Source organism: Delphinapterus leucas, chromosome 7, assembly GCF_059928025.1.
Source record: "Delphinapterus leucas isolate spDelLeu-1000000601 "Yukka" chromosome 7, BTC_Dleu_Yukka2, whole genome shotgun sequence".
Classification (NCBI taxonomy): domain Eukaryota; kingdom Metazoa; phylum Chordata; class Mammalia; order Artiodactyla; family Monodontidae; genus Delphinapterus; species Delphinapterus leucas.
This window is the reverse complement of record NC_143135.1, coordinates 50,963,454-50,982,125: the sequence shown is the minus strand read 5'-3', so window position 1 is coordinate 50,982,125 and position 18,672 is coordinate 50,963,454. Positions and strand designations below refer to the sequence as shown.

At 42.6% G+C, this 18,672-nt stretch overlaps 1 protein-coding gene across 5 annotated transcripts in view; it reads left to right on the top strand.

The window, feature by feature from the left end:
• Positions 1-18,672, top strand: part of FAM168A (family with sequence similarity 168 member A) — a 202,009-nt gene that overhangs the window by 168,742 nt on the left and 14,595 nt on the right. For 3 of the 5 annotated variants that reach the window (XM_089915298.1, XM_022593770.3, XM_089915299.1), the window contains 3 exons: positions 7,855-7,935; positions 12,101-12,127; positions 17,264-17,389. In XM_089915298.1, coding sequence (XP_089771424.1) covers positions 7,855-7,935; positions 12,101-12,127; positions 17,264-17,389 — 234 coding nt within the window. The remainder of the gene's footprint in view (positions 1-7,854; positions 7,936-12,100; positions 12,128-17,263; positions 17,390-18,672) is intronic. The other 2 variants (XM_022593771.2, XM_089915300.1) reach the window with 2 other exon arrangements.

The window sequence follows — 18,672 nt, the reverse complement described above, 5'->3', positions numbered from 1 at the left end:
TCAAAGTAGACTCATGTTTTGAGGGAGGTTGTTAGAATGGACTTTGTCTCATTCAGCAGGCCCAGTTCTGTCTCCACTCTCTTTTTAGTAGTTGTGTAAGATAAGTCTAAGCTTCAATATCCTCATCTATAAAATGGGACTAATAATGTATTTCATAGAGTTAGGGTAAAAATTAAGTCAGATAAAGAAGTGCCTGGCACAGTGCTCAGAACGTGTTACAGATTCAAAACTGTATCCTTCCTCTTGCCCTCTTCTTTTTTATTTAGAGAGAATTAAAGATTTTTGTTTTGCTTGTATGGTTTTTTTGGTCGCCCCTAGGGTTGGGGGACAGTTTTCTTCATTTTAATTGTGAGCTTCAGAACTAAAGCTCTCTCTTCATTGCATAAGTGTTCCCCCTGCTCACAAAGGAATAATCCTCTTTGTCTTCCTGACCCAAGGAGTTAGTCTTCCACTACCTTTTTGATACTCTGCTATTTTTACTTCCTAAAGATCAAGTAGTTTCAGAAATAGTTTCTGATTTCTTTGAAAGTAATTTCTAATTTCCATCTTAATCAAAAAAATAGCTTTACATTTCTTCAGTCCTAATCCTAGTAACAAGAAGTAAAAGGGATTAGATTGTATTAACATCTGTAAAGCAGTTAAAATGTACACATCAGAATCCTAGGAAACCTGATCACTACTGTAGCCTTTGAGGTACAGAGGAGAAAAGCTCACTTGTGTCCATTTATTCTCTTCACTCTTGACCTCCAAAGAATATAAATACAGGAGGGGCACACTTGTTCCCAAGGAGCAAGTCATAGTTATTTGGTAGGTGTGGAAAAGGCCAGTTTCCACCACTGATTTACTGAATAATCTCAGCCAAAATATCACTTTACCTCTTTGAGCCTTGATTTCCTTATCTACAAAATGGGGAAAGTAACATTAGTGTTGTTTTGAGGCTTGAATGACATAGCATGTATGAAAATATCTTTTGTCTGAGTGGTGGGTGAAATATCCATGGTGTATTATTTGAATTCCATGTCTTTACCCCCAATGCACTTTAACAGATCCAGGCAGTCTTGGGGAACTGGGACTTGGAGTGCGCTCCACTCGCTTTGGTGGGGCAGAACCTATCCAGAGTCTTGGGAGTGTGCTGAGAGGAGACTTCAGCAGGTAATAGCCAGTCTAGCAAGTGTTACTATGACCTGAAACTTACATTCTAGTAGTGGGAGATAGGCAGTCTCCCATAAATACGTAAACGTATAGTATATCAGGTTGTTAACTGCTGTGAAGGAAAACAAAGCATGATAAGGAGCACAGAGAGTAATGAAAGTTGAAGATAGTATTTTAGAATGTAAGGTGACCTTTGAACAGAGTTCCAGAAGGGAAGAAAGGGTCAGGGTAAAGGCTCTGAGATGGGAAAGTGCTTGACACATTTGAAGAACAGCAAGGAGGCCATTGTGGCTGGAGTAGATTAGCATGCGGGCAAGGAGAGGAGGTTAGAGAGGTAGCTGGTGGGTCATTGAAAGGATTTCACCATAATTGTCTTGGGAAGCTACTGTGGGGCTTAAAGAGAGGAGTGTCATGATCTGATTTAATGTTTTAATGGATCTGTTCTGGCTGCTGTGGTAAAGAGACTGCATAGGATCAAAGGTAGAAGCAGGGAGACCCATTAAGAAGCTATTGCAATAATCTAGGTGAGAAATAACAATGACTTGGACTAGGATTGAAAGTATTCAGGCAATGAGATGTGGTCAGATTTTAAATATATTCTAAAGGTGGAACTGAAAGGATTTGCTGATGGATTAGATGTGGATAGGAGAAGAAGAGTAGAGTCAAGGATGACTGTAAGATTTTTGGTCTGAGGAGCTAGAAGAATGAGTTGTCATTTACTGGTGTGGAGAAAAAGCTTAGAGAACAGATTTGGAAGGGAATGGGAAGATAAAAGTAAATATTTAATTTTGAATGTCATAAGTTTAAAATAATAGCTAACTTTTTGAAGTCTTAACTGTTTGCCTGGCTCCTAGTACTTTGAGGTCTTACTAATTTAATACTTATAGCAACCTATTAAGTAAATAATATTATTATTCCCACTTTACAAATGAGAAAACTAAAGCACAGAGAGGTTAAGTAAGTGGCCCAAAGTCACACAAATAATTAGTGGTGTTGCTGGAATTCAAACCTAAGCTTAGATCTAGCTCCAGAGACCATACTCTTAGCCACTCTATATAGCCTTGATGTCTAGCAAACATCCAAGTGGAGATGTTAAGTAGGTAGTTAGATACTGTGAGTCTGGAGTTCAGGACAGCAGTCCAGTCTAGCAATATGAAACTTGGGCATAGGTAGTGGACAGATGAAACTGAAAAGGTAAGTTAGGGTCAGTGACTGTAAAGGGAGATATGGTCACAAGAAGACAAAATGATGAGATCAAGACCTAAAAGGCAACCTACCCTTTTAGGTGTGGTTAACCCGTCAGTCCTGCTTCATAGAGCCAAGGAAGGTACAAGCGAAGCCACTTATGGATGTCCCCAAAATGCTACCCTTCATCCTTCTGCCTGGAATGTTCTTCCTCCCCTTTTTCTGTCCACATCAAGGGACACCTAGTGCCCAGTATAATCCCTGGCAGACAATAGGTACTAAATAAATGTTGGTTGATAAAGGCCCCTTTTCTGCTCACTTTACATCCTTGTCATGGCACTTTTCGGGCTGCATTCTAACTGTCCACTCATCTGTTTTTCTCTCTCATTACTTGGTGACACTCTCAGAGCCAGGGACCCTCTTGGATTTGTTTCTTTTGTTTTTAAACCTTTCATAGCTCCAGAATACAATGCCCTGGGTAATCTCTTTATTGAGTACCTATTCTCTACAGTTATCTGTGCTAGGCACTAGAGATGCCAGCATCATCAACAGAGGCAGCAGGATGAGTAATATCAGTTGGGGACAAGGAAACAAAATAAACAAAACAAACCCAGAAAAGTTGTAGGAAGGAAGCCCAGCTTTCATATGATGCCCTTTTTGGACAGGGGAAGTTGATGGTTGGGAAGGGATACTCTCTACTGGCCACACAGACTATTCATCACCACCCTGTGTTTGAGAAGCTTGGATGCTTGCTGTCCAGGCTGAGGGGAAGAGGAGGTGGTGGTATGCTCAGGGAGTGGAAAATAGGAACTGATCAAGAGCTGTTGTGTACAGGCAAATGAGACATAGCTATGCCTTCAAGAAGCTTACAGATTGGGGAAAGGGGGGAGGACAGGAAATATAAACAAACCGTTGAAGTACACTGTGATAAGTTCTGTCATTGGGGACGCATGTGTCTTCAAATTTGTTCTGTTCTACAGGGTAGAAGGTAGAGATAGAGTTTGGTGAAGTATGAGATGTCCCTTTCAGACAATCAGAGCAGTTTCACAGTGGAGGGGGCTGCCGAGTCTCAGGAAAGGACAGAGTTTATTATGGTCAGTAGAGGCGTAAGAGCGGGGATGAATGATGCATGAGTGTGTTGCAGAGTAACCGTAGCCTCAAATGGCCTTGAAGGTGCTTATAACCTCTGTAATCCCTTCCTTTTTCTCAGCCTAAGGATGTCACCTAGAAAATTAAGAGGGCTCTTTCTAATGCTGCCATTCTTTGATACCTGCCAAATTCAAGTGAATGAAAAATAATTCTACTTCGAAACACTGAAGGAAGATCCTGTAATTGCCCCTAAAGTAAAAGACATCTGAAATGACATAATAGGGGTATGATTACCCTTGGCTGTACAATCTCTCACATGAAGCTGAATACAGATTTCAGCCATGAGACCAGGTCACTTCGCTTCCCAGATTAAACCCTTGACTTTCTCCTTGAGAAGTGGCAGACCTCCATATTGCTAATTAAGTGACAACAAGTTGGCTGCCTTGGTTCTGAAATCAGAAAATGATTGGGAGTAAAGAGAGATGAATTTTCTTTGGAATTGGAAAGGATTTAGGGAAAGGTATATTAACAAAGATACATTATTAAAGCTCAATATTTATAAATCCCAAAGAAGCTTTTAGGGATTTGGGGATTTAATCTTTGACTTTTAAAATCAGCTTTCCATTGTCAGTCAAAATACCAATGAGCATTTAAAAACTGCAGGGAGCAATGAGACAGGCACTTACACACTGCTAGTGTGAGTACAAATTGATAGTCTTTCTAGAAAGCAGTGTGGCAAAGTATGTGAAGATTCTTAGCATGTCACTTCTCATCATTTCTGCTGCTACTTCCCTGATCTGAGCCCCATCATCTATTGCAAGGAGTTTGCAGTAGCCTCCTAACTGGTCTCTCTGCTTCTCTACTCTTCCCCCATTATAGTCTGTTTTCCACACAGCAATCAGAGTGACTCTTTTCAAACGTAAGTCAGACCATGTTATTATTCTGCTCAAGACCCCATCATGGCTTCTCATTTCACTCAGAGTAAAAGTTGAAGTCCTTACAGTAGCCTGAAGGCCCTACATGAACTGACCAGCCTTTTTTCTCTCTGACTCCTCTACAACTACTTTCCCCCTCGCTTGTTCCACTTCAGCTACACTGGCCTCTTTGCTATTCCTCAGACATATCCCATATCATATACTCCCAACTTAGGGCCTTTGAACTGACTGTTTCCTTCCTGTGAAATGCTGTTCCTTCAGCCATCTTGCTTGGTTAACTCTATTTCCTTCAAGTCTGTGTGGAAACCTTAATTTCTCAGTGTGTCTTATACTGGTTACCCTATTTAATAGTGCAGTCCCAACACCGTGGCACATCTGATGCCCTTTACCCTGCCCTTTTTCTCTTTTCCATAGCACTTAAGACTTTTTTAAATATTTACTATTTATCCACTGCCTTCTCCAACCCTCTTAAAATATAAGCTCCACAAGGGCAGGGATCACAGTGTCTGGCACAGAGTAGATACTGAAATATTTGTTGAATGAATGGGCTTTAAAAATAGCACTATCTTTTGACCTAGAAAGCTCACTTCTAGAATTCATTCCTGAAAAAATAATCAGAAATGCAGCCAAAGATTTATTTGGGTTGTTCTCATACCTTTATTTATAATAATGAAAATTTGAAAACAACCTAAACCTATAAAAACAGAGTTATGGTTAAATAATTTGATATATCTACATAATGGAATATTATCAAGATATTAAAAAGTGTTTTGAAGAGAATTACGTGGGAAAATGCTTATAATGTTAAAGTGAAAAAATAGAATTTAAAACAACATTTACCCTTATCTCACACCATATACAAAAATGAATTAATGATGGGAATTCCATGGCAGTCCAGTGGTTAGGACTCCATGCTTTCACTGCCGAGGGCCCGGGTTCAGTCCCTGGTCAGGGAACTAAGATTCCCACAAGCCGTGCAGCACAGCCAAGAAAAAAGGATCAATGATATAAATATAAGGGTCAAAGCCTTAAAACTCTTAGAAGAAAATATAGGGTAAATCTTCATGACCTTGGATTTAGGAAGTGTATTCTTAGATATGACACCAAAAACATGAGCAACAAAGGAAAAATAGATAAATTGGATTCCATCAAAATTAAATCTGATAAAGTTTTTTTGTTTTCTTAGTTTTTAATGGAGTATAGTTGATTTACAATGTTATTAGTTTCTGCTGAACAGCAAAGTGAATCAGTTATACATATATCCACTCATTTTTAGATTCTTCTTCCATATAGTTCATTCCAGAGAACTGACCTATGCTATAGAGTAGGTCCTTATTAGTTATCTATTTTATATATAGTAGTGTTGTATATGTCAATCCCAATCTCCCAATTTATCCCCCTCCCCCCACTTTCCCCCCCAGTAACCATAAGTGTGTTTTCTACATCTGTGACTCTATTTCTGTTTTGTAAATAAGTTCATTTGTACCATTTTTTTTTTTTTAGATTCCACATATAAGCGATATCATATATTTGTCTTTCTCTGTCTGGCTTACTTCACTCAGTATGACAAATCTGATAAAGGTTTAATATCCAGAATATATTAAAAAGTCCTACAACTCAACAACAAAACAACCCAACTTTTTAAATGGGCAAATGTTTTGAATAGACATTTCTCCAAACAAATGTACAAATGACCAATAAGCACATGAAAAGATGTTCAGCATCATTAATCATTAGGGAAATGTGCATCAAAACCACAAAGAGATACCAATTCACACCTGCTAGGATGGCTATAATTTTAAAAAAATAGAAAAAAATAATAGGTGTTAGTGAGGATGTGTAAAAATTGGAACCCTCATGCATTGCTGGTGGGAGTGTAAAATGGTATAGCCACTGTGAAAAACAGTTTGGTGGCTCCTCAAAAAGCTAAAGATAAAATTACCATATAACCCAGCAATTCTGCTCCTCAGTATATACCCCCAAAAATTGAAAACAGGGACTCAAACTGATACTTGTATATCAGTGTTCACAGCAGCATTATTCACAATATCCAAAAGGTGGAAACAACCCAAGTGTCCATCAACAGGTGAATGGATAAACAAAATGTGGTATATATATACAGTGGAATATTACTCAGCCATAAAAAGGAATGAAGTTCTGATACATGCTAAAACATGAATGAACTCTGAAAAGATTATGCTAAGAAGCCAGGCACAAAAGGATAAATAGTGTTTGATTCCATGTGTTAGAATACATAAAGTATCTAGAATAGGCAAATTCATAGAGACAGAAAGTAGATTAGAAGTTAATCATGAAGAACCTAGGGGAAGGACAGGAATAAAAACGCAGACCTACTAGAGAATGGACTTGAGGATACGGGGAGGGGGAAGGGTAAGCTGGGACAAAATGAGAGAGTGGCATGGACATATATACACTACCAAATGCAAAATAGATAGCTAGTGGGAAGCAGCCGCATAGCACAGGGAGATCACCTCGGTGCTTTGTGACCGCCTGGAGGGGTGGGATAGGGAGGGTGGGAGGGAGGGAGATGCAAAAGGGAAGAGATATGGGAATATATGTATATGTATAACTGATTCACTTTGTTATAAAGCAGAAACTAACATACCATTGTAAAGCAATTATACTCCAATAAACATATTAAAAAAAAAGTTAAGATGGGTATGGGAAGAGGGAATGGAGTGTTATTGCTTAATGGGTACAGAGTTCTGTTTGGGGTGGTTAAAAACTTTTAGAAAAATACATAGTGGGGATGGTTGCACAACATTGTGAATGTAATTAGTGCCACTGAATCGTACACTTAAATGGTTAAAATCACAAATTTTATATATATTTTGTCACAATTAAAAAACGTTTTTTTAATCCTTATATATAATATGCAGTGGTGGACTGGATCAGGCTTGTGTGCGCTCTCTAGACCCAATTGTGAGCTTCTCAGCTACTTATACTTACTCAGTGATGTTGGTAGCTTGAAATTGGCCATGGTTGGGAGTGCTTACACCATGGAACTTAGCAAATGCTACAAATAGGGCTCTGCCCCAATCCCCTTGAGCCAGTTGTTAAATATTTACTAGCTCACCACTGAATATATGTGTATAAAAATGCATGGAAAACCATCTGGAGACACAGATGCCAAACTGCTATTATCTCTGGGGAGGAGAGTAGTAGTATGGCAGGAATGTGAAAGTAAACTTACACTTTCTACCATATATACTTCCATAGTGTTTCAGGGTTTTTTACAGTGAGCATATAGACATATATTTCTTGTATTGCTTTGAAAAAACAGACAGAAAAATGTGTATATGTTGGGACTGTGGTATTGGTGATTTTTCTTGAGAGGCTAAAACCAGTCACATATACTACCTGAAATGGCCCATGAAGAGGCTGAAGGCCAAGCTTGGGACTTGGATTCCATTTCCTCAGAAATCTGCTTTCTTCTTGCCCAAATAAATGGAACTTTTTTGTCTCTTCATAGGTTACCCTACAGCCTATCCAGCTGCAGCCCCTGCCTACAATCCCAGCCTGTACCCCACCAATAGCCCCAGTTATGCTCCAGGTAAGGAAAAAGTGAAGCCAGCAGTGGTGAGTGGGGTGGGAGGTGAGGCTCTATTTGGGAAAAAAAAGCCCGAAACACTTGCTGGCCTTTCCATGTCCTTAATTGCTCTGGGCTCAGCCTGTCCACGCTTGATTGTTCAGGGAGTCCCCTCTGGGAACTGGGGCAGTTCAGCCTCCGGGAATAGAATTTCTTCCATTCTCCTTGGGACTTAAAGTTGGCCCATCTCTCTTCTGCTGGAATATCTGAGACGTGTATCCTCCTCACAGAACCTTTTCTGCTCTCCCAGTATCCACACCCAGTTTTTGCTCGGTTTCCCCTGAGGCTGCCGTTGACACACACACACACACACACACACACACACACACACACATCCTCGGTTTCCCCTGAGGCTGCCGTTGACACACACACACACACACACACACACACACACATATCCTCGGTTTCCCCTGAGGCTGCCGTTGACATATATACACACACACACACACACCCCCTCGGTTTCCCCTGAGGCTGCTGTTGACACATATACACACACACACACCACCCACCCACCCCTTCCTGGACGTGGATTTGGAAGAGAGTGAGAGACTTGCCACATTTTCAAGCTGCAGCGAGGAACTTGTTTTTCAAAAATAATAAAGGCCCAACACTCCTTGGATAGAGGTTGAAATAGATTTGAAACTATCGAAGTTTTTTTCAGTTTGGGAGCAATGCAGAGGTTTTACCACCATCTTGACCCCCACGCTCAAAAAAACAAGCCACTCTCAGCTGGTGCTTTAATACTCAAGGAGCAGGAGAAAGAATGTGAGCTCTGCAGTTAGTAAGTCCTGGGTTTGAATCCTGATTACTCAACTCACTAGTTGTGAGTCCTTAGACAAGTTACCTCACCTCTCTGAGAAATGTGCTACACCTACCTCATGGTTGTAGATGGTCTTATGTAAGTTCCTCTTCATTTACTCAACAAGTATTTATTTGCTGAATGTCCTCCCCACTAGAATAGAAAAAAGGAAGGATGCTGTCTTTGCCTGAAGTAGCTTACAGTCCATTTGGAAGCTGACGTGTGAACAAATTCGTGGCTGTACAGTGTGATGAATATTGTAAAAGGAATACGTACAAGAGGAGAGGAAGTGGAGGAGGGAACAACCTCTGCCTGGGGTTGAGGGTGTAGGGGAGGCTTCACAGAGGACCTAGCAGTGGAGACTTGAGGGAGAAATAAGAGGCACTCTTTTTTGGTTGTTGTTTTTTTGTTGGTTGGTTGTTTTTTTTGTTGGTTGGTTGTTTTTTTGTTGTTGCTGTTAAGAGGCATTCTTTTAAACATACAAAGGAAGAGTTGGGCATTCTAGGCAGAGTAGAGCCTGGGCAAAGACATGGAGGTGTGAGGAATGACACTGAAGAACCTTGAAGTAGTGAGAATGGTTGAAGCATAGGCTCTAGGGTGGCGGCGTAATAGATGAATCTGGACTACAGATGTGCGAGAGCCAGATTTGGAAAGGCCTTGAATGTCATGATAATACCCTCATTTTCTTGTTTAGTAATTATTTTTTTTAATACCATTTGTTTTATTTGGCAATTGTGACTTTTTAAAATAATTTATTTATATCTTATTTATTTTGGGCTGCTTTGGGTCTTCATTGCTGCGCAGGCTTTCTCTAGTTGTGGCGAGCGGGGGCTACTCTTTGTTGCCGTGTACATGCTTCTCATTGCGGTGGCTTCTCTAGTTGTGGAGCACGGGCTCTAGGTGCACAGGCTACAGTAGTTGTGGCGCGTGGGCTCAGTAGTTGTGGCTTGCAGGCTCTAGAGCGCAGGCTCAGTAGTTGTGGTGCATGGGCTTAGTTGCTCCACGGCATGTGGGATCTTCCCGGACCAGGTATCGAACCTGTGTCCCCTGCATCAGCAGGTGAATTCTTAACCACTTCGCCAACAGGGAAGTCCCTGCATGCATTCTTTTTTTTTTTTTTTTAATTTATTTATTTACTTATTTATTTATTTTTGGCTATATTGGGTCTTTTTTTTAAAATTTATTTAACTTATTTTTATTTTTGGCTGTGTTGGGTCTTCGTTGCTGCGCGCCGGCTTTCTCTAGTTGCAGTGAGCGGGGGCTACTCTTCATTGCAGAGTGCGGGCTTCCCATTGAGGTGGCTTCTCTTGTTGCAGAGCATTGGCTCTAGGCGCGCGGGCTTCTGTAGTTGTGTCTCATGGCCTCTAGAGCACAGACAGGCTCAGTAGTTGTGGCTCACGGGCTTAGTTGATCCACGGCATGTGGGATCTTCCCGGACCAGGGCTTGAACCTGTGTCCCCTTCATTGGCAGATGGATTCTTAACCACTGCGTCACCAGGGAAGCCCCCCGCATGCATTCTTAACCACAACATTATAGTTGCAGTCGGCTAGAGAGAAATTGAGGTGTTAGACTAGAGCAGTCAGATTAGAGAGGAAAGGGAGAGCAGACAGGAAGAGCCTGAGACTGTGGGGATGCGGGGAAGGGAGAGATTGGAAAGCTCCTGGCATGTGTAAAGTACTGATTAAGTTTTAATTTTAAAGCACACAAAATATCAACCCATGTCTAACTTGATTTTCCCCAATTTTACTTTTGAAAAGTCAACATATTTCTAAGCTGTGACTAAACCAACCCAGACCATTTTCTTACACAGTCCACTAGACAGGGTGGTATTAGCACATTGTGTCAGAAAGCCCCAAACTGGGAGTTGGAAGACTGGAGTTATAGCACTAACTCTGCTACTGATTTTGGTGTGACTTTGGGCAGATCCTTTTCCCTTTGGAGTTACACATACACACAACTGGTCCGTGTCATATGTTGGGAGGCTGGCCTCTGCTTCTACCAGGTCTCCTGACTGCAGTGGAGGAGCTGACTCAAGGTCAGAGAGGACAGTGTACGTACGTACTCTCAGCTTCCTTCCAGAGCTGGCCGTTTGTGATGCTGAGAGATGCCTGCGGGATAGAAGCCTGCAAAGGAGCCAGGCTCTCAGGTTTAAATTCCTCTCAGCTTTTTCAAGAAGACCAAGAAGTTGCTTCAGAAAGAGCTATTTTTAGCAGCTCTAAATACCCAAAGATGTCCTCTATCCAGGATGCAGGGAAATATTTCACTCCTTCGTTGGTTCTGAAAGCAATGTGGGTACTTGAAGCTTTCTTCCAAGCTCTTAGTGACTTCAGGGATCTTACTTAAGAACTGTTTGGCCCTGCAGAAGGCAGAGCCAATAGAGACTTGTTTTCAAAATCTGGAGACCAAAAGATGGGTCATATTAATGGTAATCTGACTTGAAAATGAAGGGAAAGGATAAACAGGATAACTAATATAGGTAAAAATGAAATACCTCCTCACAAAAAAATCTGTTTATCAGTCATTGTCATCTGTTGTCTCACTTGATTCCATAGCAGCATGTAAAGTACAATTACTGCCATTTTGCATATGATGAACCTGGGGGAGGGGAGGGAAAAGGAATTTGAGTTTTCTGAACACCTGCCGTGTTCCAGACACTATGCAAGTCTTGTCACAAATCTTAATTTTTTTTCCGTAATCTTGTGAGTTAGAGCTTCTTGCCTTCAGTTTTGCTCAGAGAGGTTAAATAACGTGTCCAAAGTTGCACAGCTAAAAAGCAGTGGAGCTCAGATTCAAAGCCAAGCTGTCTGCCCACAGTCTGTGCCCCTTGTACAGCACCATGCTCTCCCAGAGGTCTCAGGGAATTAAGTGCCTCTGCATTGGTCCCGGCCCTCTAGGACTTTAAACAGAGCTCTTCAGAGGCCAAAGATGATTGGTTTTGTCCCTGAACCTTTACCTCCTCTAGCACATAAAGCCTCTGTCATGTGTGAAGTCCCTTTGCAATGCTTCGGAGACTTGAAATTTATTCTTAGCATGGACAAGCAAAGAGCAGGAACTTGGACTTACATACTTCCAGGCAGCTTCTGGGTCAGCTGCCTGGAGGATGTCATGGCATCCAAGGACATACCCTTCCTCAATGAATGGGCTTTCCTGGATGGCAAGTCTGTCACCCTCTCCAGGGTAGAGGTACTTTGCACCCTCTGCGTTCACTGTTTCTTGCGTAGCCTGGGGGAAACTGCTTTTTTAAGACAAAGTTTGTTTTTGTAACTGCAATATGTACTACTTTGCACAGATTCTTAGTGGTAATTTCAACTAACATTTCTATCCAACAGAGTTTCAGTTCCTGCATTCAGCTTATGGTAGGAGAGCTATTTTTCCTCATCTGTATTATGGCCTATGAATGTGTTATCTCGTAACAAAAGTAGATCCCCTCTCCTTCCCTCCCCAAATCCCATCCCCTAGGCTTGGGCTCCCCCAGGTGGCTCAGCAGCAGTTCCTGAAGCATGCAGGAACATGTCTGATGGTGCAAAATCATGGGTTGGAGACACACACGAACCGTCCCCTAGGGCAGCAGTGAAGGATCATGGCACTAAAAGGCGTCTCTCCCCTTCCTCACCTCTGGGGTCCCATCTGACCGAGGTCAGAAACCTTTACCCTCACATGGCTGCTGAATTCAAACAAACAAGTGAACAAAAATTCCTGGGTCTCTATGGCTCCTCTGTTGGCTTTATGGCAGCCCCTGCGGAGGAGTACCTGGATTATGCCTGTAAGAATGCAAAACACCAGTCTGCCCCACGATCAGATTTTCCATCTCCATTGGCAGTCTCACATGTTTGAAGACCTGGTTAACTTTAGATACAATCTATTCCCTTAGCCCAGATCTTGAGCTCTGGCTCATTTGGGGGGCATTTTCCTGGATGGTGAGAGGTGAGGGTCAAGTGTGCTAATAAGCCAGGGACCAGAGCTGGATTCTCTGGGCAGTGTGGACTCCAGGCCCAAGGCACCACGGGAACTTCTGGGCACCTGTGAGGGTCCCAGCAGTGTAACTTGACTAGGTCCTTTTTTGTCATAGACAGGAAGGGACCATAGGAGGGACTTGCTGCTTTCACCACCCTCACCTGGGCTGCTCAGGACAATGTTTTCGTAAAGTCTCTGCACACTTTCTCGACTTTTAACCTTGAATTATTTGGATGTTGAAAATTGAATTTGTGTGTGGCACATCTTTTAGGAGATGAGCTGTGAAAATCTCTTCTTGCTGCTGCTGTGGGCTGCGTGATCTTGGGCAATTTGCTAATGTCTCCAGGCCATAGATAAAGTGTTTTATTCCAGATGATCTCTGAGGTCCCTTTAAATGCTAACAGGTTGCCCTCTTACCGTCTTATTCTTTCAATTTTGCTAGTCACAGACCCATTTCTCTTATTGTTTATGAGGAGTCGTGTTTGTTTGCCTCAGGATATATGAACTTGAACAGAAGACTCCATATGAAGTGAGAGAAGCTCTCCTGCCTCCTCACCTCCCCTGTTATAGCATCTGAAATAGAAATACTAAAGTGTATGTATGGAGCTCTTCTCTTCACAAAATGTTCTGTCCCAGACCCTAAGCTGGCCCTTTGAAGATACAAAGTTCAGTAAGACAGGGTTCCTGTTTTCAAGGAGCTCAAAGTTTAGCGGGGGAGATGGACAAACTAGCAAGTACAAGGGCTTCTAAGAATCACAGGAACTGGGATAGTGAACCAAGTGGGATACATGAGGGGGCTGTGATCAAGAAGTGGGGAAAAGAAAGGACTTCATAATAGAGGTGAGTCTTCAGCTCCTGGTTGATGGATTAATAAATGTCTACCAGGTGGTATTTGGGGAAGGACATGCCAGGAAGAGTGAGCAGTGTGAGCAAAAATACAGAGAAGTGATGCTTCTTGGCATAGTCTGGGAATGGTGAACAGTTTGTGTGGCTGTCATGTAGGGTTTGAGAGAGAGAACAGTGAGTCTGGAGAGATCATAGGGCTAGATCACGAGGGGCCTTGAGTGCCACACGAGGAGTTAGGTAATGGAGAACCATGGAATGTTTTTAAGAAAGAAGTTTTTGTGATTAGGTTTAGGTCTTGGAAATATCACTCTGACTGCAGCTTGGAGATTGGAGTTGGCAGGTTTAAAAACAAACAGAACAGTGAGGAAGCAATTGCAATAATTTAGGTAAGAGGTGATGAGAGCTTCCATTGGAGCTGTCCACACCTGTGGGGATGGAAGAGTAGACAGACACCAGAATTAGAAACTGTAAGACTGGCTGACACTTGATCTTTGATCCTCACAATCAGTACTATGAAGCAATCAAGGAGTGGTTATTATTGCCATTTTATGAGACAACAGACCTGAAGTTTAGAAAGGTAAAGTGACTTGCCCAAGGTCCCACAGCTAATAAGTGGCACAGCCCAGGCTAGAACTCAGATTTCCTGACTTACTACATTGTTCAGGATGATGGTCCCTTGCTGCCTCTCCTCCTTGTAAGTGTGCTTAACAGATTGTTCAAGTGTCAGAGGGCGTGAGGGCCCCGTGTCCAGGGATGTGAACAACCCAGCACTTGGACGTGGGCCGCATGCTGTGACTGGGCCGTGGCCCTTCACTGCCATGGGTTCTCTCTCTCTCTTTTTTTAAATTGAGGAATAGTACATATATAGTACTACATAAAGTGCAAAAGTACGTAGTCTCAAACGTACACCTCAATAATATTTGACGTATATACACTTGTATTTATTCAAAATATAGACCATTTCTAGGAGTTGGTACCTTTCATGGCACCCAAGAACAGGCATACCTGTCAGAGCAGCGTCCTCTATTACCATGCCTCTAAAAGCTTCAGTTGGCTTGTCTTCATCCCACAGCTGAGCTCTGAATCACTACCAGCAGCAGAATGGGTTTCTTTAGAATTGTATGTGGACGTATAGCTAACTAATGAGGAAGTCAAGTCGACAGCTGTTATTTGTTGTTTTTTGTTTTCAGCCTTCGTATTTATCCAGTTATTTAAATTATTATGTATTCATATATACAGAAAAATATAGAAAATATTAGTATTTGTTTTCTTTATAATGAAACCAGAAGAAAATACCCACTTCTTCAGGAACATGTATAGGTTAGCTCACTTGCTCAGTTGGGAAACACATAATCAAAGGCACAGTCGCACTTGCTTCTTTCCTGGTTAATCTGGAACATTGTTTTACTGTGTGTAATGCTGTCTTGTTCACTCTCTGGTTGGCGTGTGGCTGTGTTGCATCCCCAGCTAGACCATAAATACCTGGTGTGCGGTGACCATGACCCACGTGTGTTCCTGTCCACCGTGGCGCTCCCCTCAGTGCTGAGTGCAGTGTAGGCCTCAGTCACTCTTTGGTTAATTTTGATTTACTTACTTTAATTGTCACACAGTCCTTTAGGCTAATGTCAGGCTTTTGGCTCATGATTAAAATTATGGTAAAGATGCACCACTTGGGTTAAAAACTGGACCAGAACAGGTCCTCCAAATTCTCAGCAGCCAAATTTAGGCCTCCTGCTCCCTGGTGGATTCCTGTGGGGTCTTGAGGGCCTGGGCTTGCTCTATCTGACTTCTCAGAGCTACATGTTTCAGTTTTTAGGGAGTTGTTTTAGGTGGCCAGGGCTTTCCAGCCACGTGGAGTGGCAGATTCTAAATCTGGAGCTATCTTAATAAGATTTTTCAACACTAATTGGGTCCTTTATTAATTCCCACCACTCCACCCATCCCTGCCCCCCAGGAAAAGAAACCCATGATAATTGTTTAAATTGACTGCCCTCCTCCTGTGTTGTCTGCAGAGTCATGTTGTAATGTCCAGCAAAGGCCCTGGACTCTGCATTGGAATTCTGCTGGATCTCCATTTTCTTCTACCAGAATTCTCCTTTTAGTGTCACTTCCCTGCCCCTGATTTCCTTCTCATTTCTCAGCATCCGCTGTATATATTGCGGGCCATTGATGCAAGCGCAGAGGCAGCCCAGAACAGCTATACTTCTATCCTTGGTTCAGCAAAAACAGTAGAGTCTTTGACCTCCTCCTCTGACCCCAGTACTTCCATGACTGAAGGAACCAGAGGCATTTCCTGTTACCTGGACAGGCAGAGGAGTTTATGGAGATCTCTCTGGAGGTGGATTATCCTTGTCCTGATGGAATGAGAGGGTATAGGCAAACTTGCTTCTCATACCACCCTGTCTTACCTAGCCCCTTGTTAAAATGTTTCACGTATATCCAACTGTTGCCAATACTAATATACTTTAAAACACCCCATATCCATGTCTCCCAAGACCTCATCTGAGTGGAAAAGATACTGTTAAAATCATTCTTCAGCCACAAGTAGAAATTTGGGTCAAGAATATTTCTCCTCGGGAATTCCCTGGCGGTCCTGTGGTTAGGACTCCCCGCTTTCACTGCCAAGGGCCCGTGTTCAATCCCTGGTCGGGGAACTTGGATCCCAAAAGCCGTGCGGTGTGGCCAAAAAAAAAAAAAAAAAAAATTTTTTTTCCCCTCTATTGTTTGAAAATATCAAGGGAGATACCTAAAATGTTAGGCAATCCCTCCCCCCATCCCCTTTGAAACCCTATTTCCTCTCTCCTTCCCTACAGGACACATGAAGGTAAGTTTTTTGAGTCACTCCCCACTTCTATTCCATAGGAAACATCATCCTTCAAATTTCTCAAGCTGAGCTTTGAGTCAGCCTGGGAAGTCTCTGCAGATTTCTTTCAAACTGAGCCTCATCTCTATTTCACACCTACCCCAAGTTTGACATTTGCTTTCTTAGTGGCCCAAAAGATCATCTCTAATTCATGAGGCGATATCTCAGGTGGAGCACCAGTAGCGCCTCAGCAGGAGACATAAAAGGTGCAAGAGGTTTGTCTGGCCCTGGCTAGGTCTACAGGAGAAGAGGTTTGCAGGTAGTGTCCCGCTGGACAGCCTTGCCTTGTAAGCCACCAAAGCTCAGTCCCTTTAGAGGAGATGGCAGTCCAGCAAGGTTCATGTCATGTGGTTATTAGTATTTTGGGGTCGCTCTTTGAAAACAATTTGTTAAATACACCTCCAGATGAGATTTCAGGCATAAAAAGGGGTACTCAGTTGATCTGGCCCAGTACATAGTCAAAGGCTCCGAGTTGCTACACGTTAACGAGCAGGTGGCTAAGGAGTATCCCAGAGTCTTAGGCTAGAATGTCAGGCAGTAGAAGGCAGTATTCATAAGCATTTTCATGGGTTTGGTAGTGGGTAGAAAATCCTGACTCCCCTACTTAGTATAAGCTTAGGTCTTCTCAGTTTCAAATCGTTTAGAAGGTCACTTCAGCACTCCTCCCAACCACTCACCCATCTCAGAAAGCTGAACCATCCTGTGTGTCTGAACAGGGCCCCTTGGGTTATATGTTTCCGTCCAGCTCAAGATCCTTGGTTTTGTGTCTGTGATTGGTGGTGCCCACTTCTTATTTCTGCCTAATGCCATTCTTGTGTCTTCCCTTAAGCAACTCTGCTGATGAAACAGGCCTGGCCACAGAACTCGTCTTCCTGTGGCACTGAAGGCACCTTCCACCTCCCAGTGGACACCGGGACCGAGAACCGAACTTACCAAGCATCCTCTGCGGCTTTCAGTAAATACAGCCTGTCTCCTCCTTTCCTTGTTCCCCTTGGCTGGGACTGATTTGCCTCTTAGGAAGAAAGGAAAGGGAACTTTTAAAACTGACATTTATAGGACACTGTTTTAAGAGGTTCTCTCTCCTACCCACCAAAAAATTCGCCCTCCTCATATAGAAACGGTCATCCTCTTTGATCACACACCCTGCTTTGAGGAGACACAAAGCAGTGAGGGAGAGAGAAGGAAGTACTCACCTGGCCAATGAGTTTGATGAGGGAAGGACTGTTACTGCATTTCAAGGGAAGGACAGAGGGCACTTTAAAGTCTTGTGGACTTTTGGACAGAGGGGGTTCCTCCAACTAGCACAGGGTTTTTCAACCTCAGCACTGTGGACATGGGGAGCAGATAATTCTTGGTTGGGGGGGGGCTGTCCTGTGCATATCCCCGGGGGCAAAATTGCCCCCTGCTTGAGAAACACTGCCCTCGTGGAGGCTACACTGTGAGAGCAAGGTATGTGCAGGAAGTCCTCGTGAAGGTTGGAAACCATCTGGCCTGTCAGATTGGTCACTTCACTTGAGGCTCAGTAGAGTGACTGATGGTTTCACCTTCACATCTGATTTTTAACACAAAATGGCTCCACTGGGTAAAATGAGGACGAGTGTTTAGAAATGACTGAGTGGCATTTTGACTCTGTATGAGGAAAAGCTTCGTGCCTTGTTGCAGTTGTCCAGAAGAGGAGTGGCTGGCTTTGGATGTGGTGAGTGCCAGTCTCTTAAGTTGTGCCAGCAAGGGCTGCACAGGCCCTCGGAGGGATGTTGCAGACTAGGCCCGATGGTTTGGGGTTCAGTGAAGTGTTAATCTATTAAGTAAGTAAATTAGAAGAATACATTGTATTTTAAATTTTTCTTTAAAATGTTATTTTCTCCTTAGCTATCATTGCCCCTTCAGGTCAACATCAACTTACGTTTATACAACATAACTCTCACCTTTTGCAGAATATGTTTTCATGATCACCCTCTCATTTAATCTACACTATAGTCCTATTTGGGTGGATTTTTATTCCAGTTTGAAAGCTGAGGCTCAGAAAGGTAATATGCCCAATGCCATCCAACTGGTAAGCAGCACGACTAGAAAAGTGTATCACCCAAGTTAAGTTTCTATTACTGACTTTTTTCCTTGAGATTAAGTTTACTCTTATTTAAGAGAGGGATGATAGCAGTAGGGAATTTTTCCAGGTACCTATGATATTATATATGTAAATGGGCATATACATGCATATTCGGTCTTATATCTGCACGT